This window comes from Coturnix japonica, chromosome 2 (genome assembly GCF_001577835.2).
Source record: "Coturnix japonica isolate 7356 chromosome 2, Coturnix japonica 2.1, whole genome shotgun sequence".
In the NCBI taxonomy this organism is placed as follows: domain Eukaryota; kingdom Metazoa; phylum Chordata; class Aves; order Galliformes; family Phasianidae; genus Coturnix; species Coturnix japonica.
The window spans coordinates 117,069,074-117,081,234 of record NC_029517.1 but is presented as its reverse complement, the minus strand read 5'-3'; the positions used below and the strand labels follow the sequence as shown (position 1 = coordinate 117,081,234).

The following is a 12,161-nucleotide window of genomic DNA, read 5'->3' as shown; positions in this document are numbered from 1 at the left end:
AGTGTTGTCGTGTCTAAACTAAGACATCCATTAATACTTTTCTTGACATCATTACTAGAAAGATGTTTGGGCATCACCATACCACATATACTTCTAATTCATTAATATTTACAACAGGTAATGGTCAAAATTCTGCAAGCCATGTCTCTAAGAAATGAGGTGTCAGTTGAGCAGATGTTCACAATGAGAAAGCACATATTGTCTTTTATTTTCCTTTCTGGCTTCTATAGAATTATACTTCTCAGAAATGTGATTGGTAAAAACTTAAGACTTGAAAATATATTTGCAAATAGTTTTTTTGTTTGTCATTTTGATACTAAAACATTCACTCCTAACAAACACTTTTCATGAGGGCTTTTAAATATGCAGTTTTAAAAACATGTTGACAGATATGACTGATGTGCAGCCAAATATTAATTAGTTGGTTCTGAACTCTTCATAAGCAGTTGTACTGCTCTTCAATTATGTCAACACTAAAATCTACTGATCTTACTAGAATGCCTTATATTACCATATCAGGGCACCTTCCTGATGTGGAATAATGCAGTTCCAAGCATCTTTTGAAAACTTCTGAAGTTTTTTAGACTTCTCTTAATGTAATGTATATCTCAGAGATACACATTCCTACAGATTCTAAAAAACCCAAATGAAATATAATGGTGTCGTAACAGAGACTTTATAATGGCGATATTTGACATAGAGGGAGGGCATGTTTCAAGGCTATAGATAATATAAAATATATAGAGATATGAGAAAACATTTTCTGAAAAAAGTAAGTTTTTAATTTTTAGATGGGTTTTTGGTGATGGAAATAATGATTTATTTGCTTAAATGGTATAGAAATTATAACCACATTGTATCAATATCAGCTATGTAACACGAAGGACAAGTAGATCTTTTTATTTGCTTCTGTGTATTTCATACTACGGATTCATTGCACTTGCAGATAAAAATGTATTTATACACTGACATATTTTTTTTAGACAATAGATGACATAGCATCCTATGTCAAAACTGTCAGCTGCTAGCTATGCTTTCACAAGGTATATCTCACATATAACACTTACATGTGATCATGTAGTAAGCAAATATAATTGCCTAAAAATGCGTTCTAAATATATGCTACAGTCTGCTTGTTTTTACAACAAATTTTTGGTACAGTCTTGCTATTTGATGGATGAAAATGATAATCTGCTAGCGAATAAAATGGGGGTTTGAACATGGGGGTTATCAGATGAAAATAAGTGTTGTCTTTCATTTCATTTTATGAATTTATATTGCTTATTCTAATTTTGCATATTTTCAGTGGTGTCTTGATATCGACTAAGATGTGGATAAAAGTATATGCAGTATATTTTTAGTGATGTCTGAACTTTTATGAAATTCTTAATCTAGTATCTCCAGTGTTACTAAATTGTAAACAATGTTTAGTAACTCATTGTCAAGCTGCAAGATGAATTTAGATCAGGGTTTATAGATACATACAGTATTTTTAATTCTTGTGTTTTCTGTAAGAATGCATTTGTTTTGTAAGTCATGGTAGCTTCTCTATTCTTTTTAATAATTATTATCTTTCAAGATGAATTCCTTCCATTCTTTTAGTATAAATAGATGTTCAGTGCAGAAAATGACACTGTCCCTCAGATTTTCTCCGTGTCTGAAATGGCAGTGTGTTTTGAATATGAAGTAATGAAGTAAGTAATGAGATAGTTGTTTTGGCATTTAATTTGCATGCATTTCTAGTAACGTAGACTGCTGTGAGATGAGTAATGCTTACTTCTGAAAGAGTATCTGCTGTGAGATGAGTAATACTTACTTCTGAAAGAGTATCTGCTTGATACATGAGATACATATACCTATATGTTCTTTTTTTCATGTTCAGTATTTTGTTCTTTATAATACTGCCATTGTCAGAGTGCTGCAATCACGTGGTTCTTTCCAGAGTGTGTTATGTGGATTCTGAAATTTCTTGAGCTTGTATGCTCTTTTCCAAATAATCTGTTTCTGTTTTGTTTTCCATTTTCAATACATCAAGTTTGATTTAGTGTGAATTAAAACTATTTAACAGTAAAATTATCTAATAATGCACTTCCCGTTGCTGATTTCAAACTGAATTCCAGTACTTGGAAAAAAAACCATATGAATATTTGTATTCAAGTAGCTAACATTCCAAAAAGTTGAACAGGTGTGAACAGCAGTGTTACTACTAGTTAATGCACCTTTTACTGTCCAGATTTCTTTTCAGCTTCATTGCAAGGATTGACTTTGCTCTCAGTGATAATATTTGTTATTTCCTCAGCTCCTCTACTAACCCTATCTTTACTCTTCTTTTTCAACAACTGTAGTTTAACCATTTCTTTCTTAGCTTTCTTTCTTCTTCTGGTGTCTGTTATTTTTTTCCCCCATTTACTAACTCTGCTCTGCAGACTTCTCTCTAAAACAATTTTTGGCCCTTTCCCTCAGTGTCAGTTTTAACCTTCTGAATACATCCTCTCACGCCCATCTTCTTTGTCTATGTCTGTCCATTACACGGTGTGATCACAGAAGAAGCGGAATCATCAAGGAGAAGAAACTCAGGTCTGTCTCTTCTACTGCTTTTTTCTGTGCTATTTTTCATTTTACCTTTCCTATAGATTTTATCCTAGCTCACCTCATTTACTTTTCACTCTCTTCCTCTTAATATGTTTAAACATTAGAAAACTGTAGAAGTTTAACTTAGATCAAGATATTTATGCAATTTGTATTATCCATTAACTGTGTACTCCACAAAAAGCTTCAAAAGGCAACTAATGACACATGTGCATACCTTAAGATTTTGAACTGATTAAATTTATCCCATTTCAGTGTTTATTTCCCATCCCCAATATCTATATGTTAAGCTTTTAAGCTTCCAGCTAGCACATGAAAACAATCTCTAATTTGTTTTATCTTCACATTTGGAAACTTCTACAGAAAGTAGAAAACTCAGACATAACATTCCTGGGAGGATACAATTTGAGAACTGAATAATCTCAGAAATGTCTGAAATGTCAAACTTAGCTTCAGTGAACAAGACTCATTTTTGTTAGGAATTACGAGTGATCAAAAGCTGTTCTCTCATGGCAAAATGTGTAAAACTGAAAGGTTTGATAACAGAACAAGAAATCAAAGCATAGAGGGAAATCTCATACAGTGCTACTGCTTATGGGTTTTCTTTCATAATGTGAATTATTTACTTTATAAAGTTTCATCTTTCTTATCAAATATTAAACTACCATTATTGAATTTTCCATGTAATACAGCGTATTATATATATAATATAATATGCCTATATTATATATATTATGGATACAAAATTAAACTCTGGCAGGGCATCTTAGCTCTGAAAATGCAAAGTTCCTCTCTCTCGCTCTGCTTGTTCAGTCATACTATGTCAGAACAAGGTAATTCCCCATTTTTAAGCGGATCAAATTGATATATGAAATTTAAATTTTACATTTATTCTGTCAAAGCTCTTATTTTTTCCCCTGCTGTTATGCTGATGAATTAGAGAAGCCACTTTGATGCTCTTTAGCTTCTAAAATCTGAAGGAATTTCTGTGACTGGTCCATTAATCTTAGGTAGGATTTAGTCAGATTTTTTTATATCATTCCTCTGCTGTGGCTGGCTCCTTCAGAACTCACTTTTACATTTGCTATTACTGTTTTCATAAGCCCCTAGAGTTTCTCTGTGCTGCCTCTCAGAAGTTAGATACTGTGGTCTTCATACATAACCAGTCTCAAGATAGAAACCGTTTAAACTGCAGAGCAGGGGTTGACAGAGGATAAAGAGAGCAAGTGCTAATGAGAATTAAGTGATCAAGGTATATTTTGTCTAAATCACCACTACTGGAAATCAACAAATTCATGCTGTAGAAAGGTTGGGTTTACTTGTCCCATGCTTAAGATCCACTTCTTTGAAGTTATTCTGAATCTCTTTCATTACAAAAATAAAATAAAATAAAATAAAATAAAATAAAATAAAATAAAATAAAATAAAATAAAATAAAATAAAATTTAAGAAATGGGTCACCCAGTCCTCTATTTGTTCATAATAAAGGAAAAGGAAAGTTGTGGATGCTTTTACTCAAGGATCCTCTTCTGATTTATGAATCCTAGATGATTCCTGGAATACAAACAAGACCTAAATATGGTATCTGTGTTTCAGGAAAACACATATTTTTACGATGTACATTTCTTGAACAGATTGAGAAGACAAAACCTGTTTATTGCTAACTCAACTGGACATTCCACTTGAGATAAATTTCTGCAAAGCAGCGTTTTGATCTCTGACAGTTTTAAGCAAATACTTTAAGTGCTTGTAAAGTTAATTGTCTAGCAGAGAAATTAGCAGTGTGGTCAAATGCACAGTTGCAAAACTTACTGCCCTTTAGTTTAAAGCTTTATGCATAGGAACCTATTTTCAGATGTACATTTAGGAATGGTTCCCTGATGAGCCTCAGGGACACTGTAGCTACACGTTTCAGTAAGGCAGTTGTGCAGCTGTGCACACAGCTACAGACATGGGTGTCATGTCAAAGACATACCTTCAGAAGGAGGTGTTTCCTCAGTGGGTTAGAATTCCCTTTTAGAAGTGTTAAACTAGGATTACCCATTTGCAGGTTTTCTTCTGGAAATGGTGTTCCCACACTGAGGTGGGTCAAAGGATTAGCTATTGTTTTAAGGTGTCACTAGAGCTATAAGTGTTGAAAAAAGTAAATAGCTAAATATGTGACCACTGTACTGAAATAAAAATATTAATTTTTTATGGACATTATCATCTTTCACTGCAAAAATGAGAAAATTTTAGTCCTTGAAAAATACCTAGAATATTTTAGTGGAAATGTCCTGTGTGTGCTTGGAAAGTTTATGCGGTGTATTTCAAGCACAAAGGCAATTTCAAATTGCAAAAAAAAAAGCAAATCATTTTTGTACAAATTGTATTGTATGAAAGCAGTCCATGTTGATAGTATACTTAATGATCAAATACTGTTTTTTTCTTGTTGAATGAAAAGCTTCATAATGCAGAGTTTTCACAATTTGTTTCTAAAGTTGGATTTTACAAATAAAGGATGAACGAATAAAAAGGGCATAAGAAGGGCTGATCTGAATTTTTGCTAACCTTTGAAAATGAAATTCAAGTAGATGAAGACTTTAGTTTTTTTTCTGTTTTATCATTTTTATGCAAGATTTGTTTTATAGTAACTTGATAGCTTGGAACAAAACTTAGGAAAGTTGAAAACTCTTATTAAAGTTGTTTGACCAAATCAGAGCTGGCAGCCTAGGGCAGTGGAGAGCCAAACAGAAAAGAGCCTGGAAAATAAACTTAAGCAAATGCAAAAAATGTGTAAGATCGCAATAGTTTAGGAGAGTAAATACAATGAATGAGAAGGACTCTTATTTGTGTTTCTTCTGATCTACAGTATCATGAGAAGCTTTTGGAGTGAAAATAGCTTTCAAGAGTGAGCCTACTCTTACTTTATAAACAACATGTGACACTCCTCCATTTTTGAGTTGCATTCACTGTTCAGTGACACACTTCCCCTTAAAGATCAGGATACAGCTTTGTTTTATTACCATCTCTCACATATTGAAAAGGAATTCCTGGAAGGAATTTATAACATTTTAGTTCAAATGTGGTTAGGTAACTTGCACTTCTCTTAAGGGTTCTGTGATATTTAATTTCACAAATTTGTTTAAAATCTTAGATTGGACAACTTAAATGTCTGTTACTACTCTCTATTTGAACAGCAGGGATAACTAAACATCAAATTCAGTTTAAAGGTATTTATCATACTAGCGGATGTATTGGGTTCAATAGCTGGAGACTTATTTTTAGTTCTTTTTAGAGTTAACACCAGAAACTGAGAAGGCTTCCAACCCTGAAATAGCCATTTGTACTGGACTAGGTAAAAAAAAGGCTGGCAAAAACAACAGAACAACAGTCAAAATATTAGTCTATAGAATTAAAAGCGAGAGCATAATATTGCCAAAGACAGAGTTTGAGAGTTGAGTTTGTAATTCTCTTGTCTTGCATGAATGTGAACACAACAGTGTTGTTTCCATGGCTTAGCTTAAATCTTCAACCATATTTTTGTCTGTTGAGATGCTAATGAAGATTTCTTGCATTCTTAGGGTGGCTGAAGAATCTATATTAATAGCTTTTTGCTTTTCTGAAATCAGGCATAGTTATCTTCAAGTGTTTGTGCCTATGTATTGAAACGGCTCTGTCAGAATGCGAAATATTCTGTGGTTATACTGTGGTGCATGGTCAATGGTAGGAACTCTGAGGTGCTTGCATGCTTGGCAAAAAAAGAATGGTGACACTGGACTAGGGCTTTTCATGATGACGATACAGAACTAATAGCATGGCTGATCTAAATGGAAATTTGTGAGAACAAAATATAGGAGCCCACAAACCCCACAGGGATTTTTCTTCTACATTCTCAGAATTCTATTTCATATCCTTTACAAAGAAAGGTTTTTGCCACAATTCTTGGTGGAACTGAAATGAAGTGCTTTAGCTGATGTTATTCTTGCTGCTTCTGCTGTAGTAATACCTATTTCCATGTGTGAGCTCAGTATTTTTCAAAGGCCACAAAAATGTACGTATTTCTTGTGAGGCAGCAAGGAAAAACTCACAGAGTACCTTGCAGAAATCACCTTGGAAAAGGATCCATGGGTAACATGCTATTAGAGTGTTCATAATAACTCTAATTAATGTGTACTGAACATGCAAAATTGGACTTCCCAGCTTACTTCAAAAGACCTCAGTCCCTTATGAGCTGCACTGGTTTTCCCCAGTGATGAAGACCTTAATTGACCCTGTCAATTTATGAGCCCATGGTTCTAGAGATTCTTTCACTTTCTAGCCTCAATCACCCCACCATCTTATTCAACCCTATTACTAAGCAGCGCCATGTATTGTGCAAATAATAACATTGTTAGCATGGTTTAAGCATTATGATAAAAATTTGTTTAATTGGTGAGAAATGTTCCTCAGCTCTCAGTCTTTGTTTAGTAATCTCAAGTTTGAAGCTATGATTTTTTTTAAAACAACAAAACCATCAAGCATTTCCCAAATAGAAAACAGGAATGCAAAGGCATGTTCCCCCACTTGGAATCTGGCTAATTTAATTGTCTTCCTCCTAGCATTCCCTTTTAAGGATGGTAATTGACACTTCAATCTCATATAAAACACATCTTCCACATTTCTTCAGTTTTCAGTCATATTCTTTTCATTCAAACTGTGGAATGTATCACAGACTTTTTGAGAGGCCTTGTCTGTACGGTTGCCACACCTTAGACATAAAGCCCTGGAGTGAGGCTCAAGTACCCCTTACATCAAACATTCTGTAGTCATTGGGTAGTTATATTTTTCACATTTTAGACAGCCAAAATGACTAAGTTCAGGGCTAAATTCTCAGAGGTAGATCTGGAATTGAATTGCTCTGTAAACTGGAGGAAATGTAATTCTTTGATTACAAGGCCTTTAACTGACAATTTTTTATGTTCAAAGCAAATGGATTTTATTTTTGCTTCTAGGAAACAACCTTGTTTCCTTTGTGTGCTCTGATAAAAATACAGTTTCAAGGATGCATCTTGGTATAAGATTGTTTCTCCTGTAGTGTCACACAGAGCTTTCCAAGAGAAATCTTTTTTACCAACTATGCAAAGAAGTCATGCCAGTAAGAAATTTGACTACCATTTCTAAAAGTGCTTACATAAAATTAAGGTCCTACATATGCATTTGATTTTTTCTAAATAAAATAAAATCTATTAATTCCCACTATTTCAAAAAATCAGATTAAGTTTGACATCAAAGCACTGTGGGAATGAATTTATTGAGTCTTTAAAAATAATTCCTGATTTTATCTTGTGTCAGCAAAAAAGAGAAGCAGAAACATAAGACATTTCAAAATGGTTGTCATTGTCCTATCTTATGTTTAAAATTAAAGACAAACAAGGAGTTCTGCTTCTTCAGCCTGTTCTAATAAGATGAGCATCTTTCAGTGTTAGAGGTTGCAATTACTTTCATTCAGAGCAGGAAAATCTGAATTTATTTCAGAACCCAGCCCAAGCTACTGTAAATATGTCTTCTCTCTGTTCTGAATCCCAGGTGAAAGAACTATTGTGGATGAGACTGTTGAAGTGATCCCTGTACATCTAAAAGTCATTGCAGGAGGCACAGTTCAAGGTAGAACCAGACTCTAAACACGAGTTTTGGGCAGCCAGTTATGAGAAAAGGAAGACGCCCAGGAGAAAATCTGTTAAACTCAGCACCTCCTGGTGGCCTTATGGCTACAATGAGGCTCATCCTCAACTTTCCCAAATAAGACAGAAAGCTCACGACATCTAGAGCTATTTTTGGACGCTGCCATCAGTATCCGTGGTTAGGGAGAAGTGCGCTGTCCCACTTCTAATGTGGAACTGTTATTTTCAGACAGTTGCAGAGATGATGACATTTTGTTCAAGGACATTGGAATCCCTGCTCCATGGGATTCCTTGGGGTGAGGGTGACAAAGTGTGCTGGGGTGTTCTAGCTTGGCACCTTCAGGTGCCCATTAGATCCCTGTTTCCCACCATATTAGGGTTTTTACTAGATAATATAGTTGATCAAATCCATTTTAGATACAGTCCTAGTTCCCATTAAGACCATTCTCATATGAGTCTCTTATCTTCTCCTTGCATTCTCTTTATCTTCCAGATACATTAGATTGTCAGATACGTTAGGATCTTACAGGATCAGGGGAACCGTACAATTAATAAACATCAGTGAACATTCTGATAGCAGTTTTCAAATTCTTGGAAAGAAGGTTTTGAGAGAAAATCTTTCAGTATCTCTGTCCTTCTGTTTCATCCCTGTATTTCATCTGTGTACTTCGATATTCCCTCTACTCTGATTAAGCTGAAAGCTGATATAGTTCTAACATACAGAAATGTCTCCTTTATCCATAAAGCAGAGTTGTTTTGTTTTGTTTTTCTCCAAATTGTTTAATTCTGAAAATATTATCCCTTAAATGGAAATAATTGCAGTCCTGGATAGAGAATATGTTTTGCTTTGTAAAGTAATTTTAATACAGGTGATGAAGAAAACCTTTTACTGATAACAGTGATTTTGAAGAAAACATCTACACAGAAACACAAAAGATTTAGGAGTGACTGTTACCTTTTTCATCATATATTGTTCACCTTGAGACATTTCTAAATCATCTCATTGGATTTTTTGATTTTCAGCATTTTCAAGACATTTTTGGTTGTGTTTTTTGTTTGATTGCTTGTTTTGTATTTGAGCACCAAGTAACCAGGGGAACCTAAATTATTATTTACTGTATTTTCATCGTTCTGACCTTGCTTTGAATTAAGAGGGGGTGATTAACCCCATAGTTGCTACGAAGTTTACTGCACAAATTAGCATTGCTTTATTTGTTCAATAAACAATACTAGTACTGTTCAGTTTTGCTATTTCACACTTTGAACTGAGATTTTTCTCACTCCAGTTTTCTGTTCTTGCTAGTACTTCTTTAGACACCTGCTTACAAATCAACTGAAACCTCGGTTTCAAGAGTAGGATCCACTCTTGCTGACCTTTCCCAGTCTAATGTCTAAACAATTTAGTTGTAGAGATTTGTAAAAAATGTCACACTTCAATTACACTTCCATAATTCAAAAATCTAATAGAATGTCATGCTAGATGAAATTCTGGTATTCTTTTCTGTAAGTCAGTGTGGAAATATTTTTTCATGTATATAATTTTAAATAGGAAGCAAGTAGAAGTGAATCTTGAGTGGGTTTCAAGTTTACCATATTTTGACTATGTCTTCATTTTTAAAAGTCATGGTTAAAAAGTCTTGTGGCCCAGTCCTATAGAAAAATGGACTAATAAGCATTCTTATAGAAGGAATAATGCTATGTAGTACTATATTTCTGTATGATAACATTACAGCCAAAGATTTATTTTCAACATAAGTTTGAAATAACTTGGAAGTTTTATCATCCTGTCTGCGTTCAAACTGGAGGGTATTTTATGGCTGTGACTTCATTTTCATCTATTTTACATTATATTGAATTGTTGGTATTGCTATCAAATAGCTTTCTACTTTAGAAAGTACTAAGTCAGTAGAAGACAGCATTGTATTCATAGTTTTTGTATCAGTGACAGTAATGAAGAAAAGTGAAATAAACAATTGAAGAGCTTAAAAACAAACACAACTCTCTGTTTCTGCTGTTATCATAGCAATTACCACAGCCTCCACAGACAATATGGGCCAGACTACCCAACGGCCAAAGCAGATGAATGTAAAGGGCCTTATTTATATGGCTCACAAAATAGGGCAGAAAAGGATAGGGAATTGGTGAGGTCTCAAGAACTCACTGTGTATCCATTGATTTTCAGAAGCGTAACATTTTGACTTGGCATATCCTCCTCCCATTAATTTGTCTAACAGTTCCACTAGGAGCTGCCAGGAGGTAACCAACCTGATCCTTCACAGAGTGGCACGTAAATGCCAGATGCCATTTAAGTGTGGTGTCTTACTTTACCCTCTTCAGGAGCATATTTCTCTTTCTTACACTTCTACATTGCCCTGGTATGATTTCTCTTTAAGAATGACTTGGTCCTCTGCTTTGATACCCATCTACAAAGTGTTATTTCTTTAAAATATAACATCTCTGTTTCCTTCTTCAACTGGTAACAGCTTGTGTATTGCAAAGTGTAAAGTAATTTTGTGAGCTACTTTCAATGACGTGTAATTCTATAAAAGTACTTAATTCTAATAGTACATGTTATTTTACTTTGTGGCAGGGGTCAAGATTTCTCTATATTCATGGGATCATGTTAATTGAAATTGATATAATTTTTGCTTAAAGTAAGAAATAGAATCAGTCTGCTAAAAGTTAATGCGTTTCTAATTAAAGTAAATTTCATTTGACTTAAATTTCTTTCACATTAATTACCAAACTTGGATTTCAACTTGCAGTATTTATGTGCTGCTAAACTTATTTGATAGGGATCTAATGTATTTTCATTTCTCTGTGACAGAGGAATGCCCTGAGCCATATACAACCTTTGATATGCATTCAGAGTATTTGTTAGCATCAGTTAGTTGGATTTATGTGCATGGGCTGAGTTCTGAGTATTGATGTTAGAGCCTTTTGCGCTTCATCATGTTTTAGCTCTAAGATAAGCTAAAGTAATATCGTTACTAAACCTTTTAACCTGTGGAAGCTATGAGAATTGATTAAACCAAGGAAGATTTAAAGCAATTACTGAAAACATTCTGACATATTCAATTTTTATGCTTGAACCATTAAACATCATGCGTGTGCTTCATAAAACATACACCGCTAGGAATTTTTTTACTTTTATTGTTGCCATCCTATCACACGAAACTGTAAAGTAACTATGTCTGACACCTGCCTTGCTACCTCTTGTATTGAGTGCATTAATGATTCTGGAAGCACACAAAATACCCATGAGTTGCCTCCAGTAAGTCCATGATAAGTGTGCACAAATGTAGTCAGCAGCATGCAGTGAATATGCCTCTCAGTGTAGAGCACCATACTTGCTGGGTTGACTAAACTCATCAATTTAGATTAATTTGATGGTCTTTATTCATTTTTCCTTTCCAATGCATGCCTCATTGCTATTAATTTTATTATTATTTATGCATTTCCTCTCTCACCTTTTTTTGTTTTGTTTTGTTTTGTTGTTGTTGTTTTACATATTGCTTTCATTGGTTTTTAGAAGAAAAGAAAGCAGATCCAGAGAATGGGGATGCAGGTAGGGTGACTTATTCAAAACATGTTTGTTCTTTTGCCCTTGTGTCCTTTGATCTACTGTGTTTAAGTGAATGTGTAACCTGGAGTTGGATCACAGTTTTTATTTATTTATTTATTTATTTATTTGTGATTTCAAAGTATGTATTAGGAAATGAAAACTAAGAAAAGACTTTCCCAAATGTAATTCCTTTGCTTTCTTAAGGGAGCGAATTTAGAGGGAAAAATGGGAAGAGACCAGAATCAACTCAAGAAAGCTCTCATACACTTTGAGAACTATTTAGTCCTCCCCAGTCCAGGCATAGAAAGAGCACACCTCACACTGCCTATTTCCTCTCTGCAGCAAGTTTCTGAACTCCAAAATCT

The 12,161-nt window shown here is 34.2% G+C and overlaps 1 protein-coding gene across 50 annotated transcripts in view; it reads left to right on the top strand.

Annotated features, from left to right (window-relative positions):
* The window catches only part of RIMS2 (regulating synaptic membrane exocytosis 2), a 409,122-nt gene that overhangs the window by 313,864 nt on the left and 83,097 nt on the right, over positions 1–12,161 (top strand). For 19 of the 50 annotated variants that reach the window (XM_032442835.1, XM_032442828.1, XM_032442827.1 and 16 more), the window contains 2 exons: positions 2,545–2,577; positions 11,764–11,799. The exons of 17 other annotated variants lie outside the window; for them this stretch is intronic. In XM_032442835.1, coding sequence (XP_032298726.1) covers positions 2,545–2,577; positions 11,764–11,799 — 69 coding nt within the window. The remainder of the gene's footprint in view (positions 1–2,544; positions 2,578–11,763; positions 11,800–12,161) is intronic. 14 more of the 50 variants (XM_032442841.1, XM_032442839.1, XM_032442832.1 and 11 more) reach the window with 4 other exon arrangements.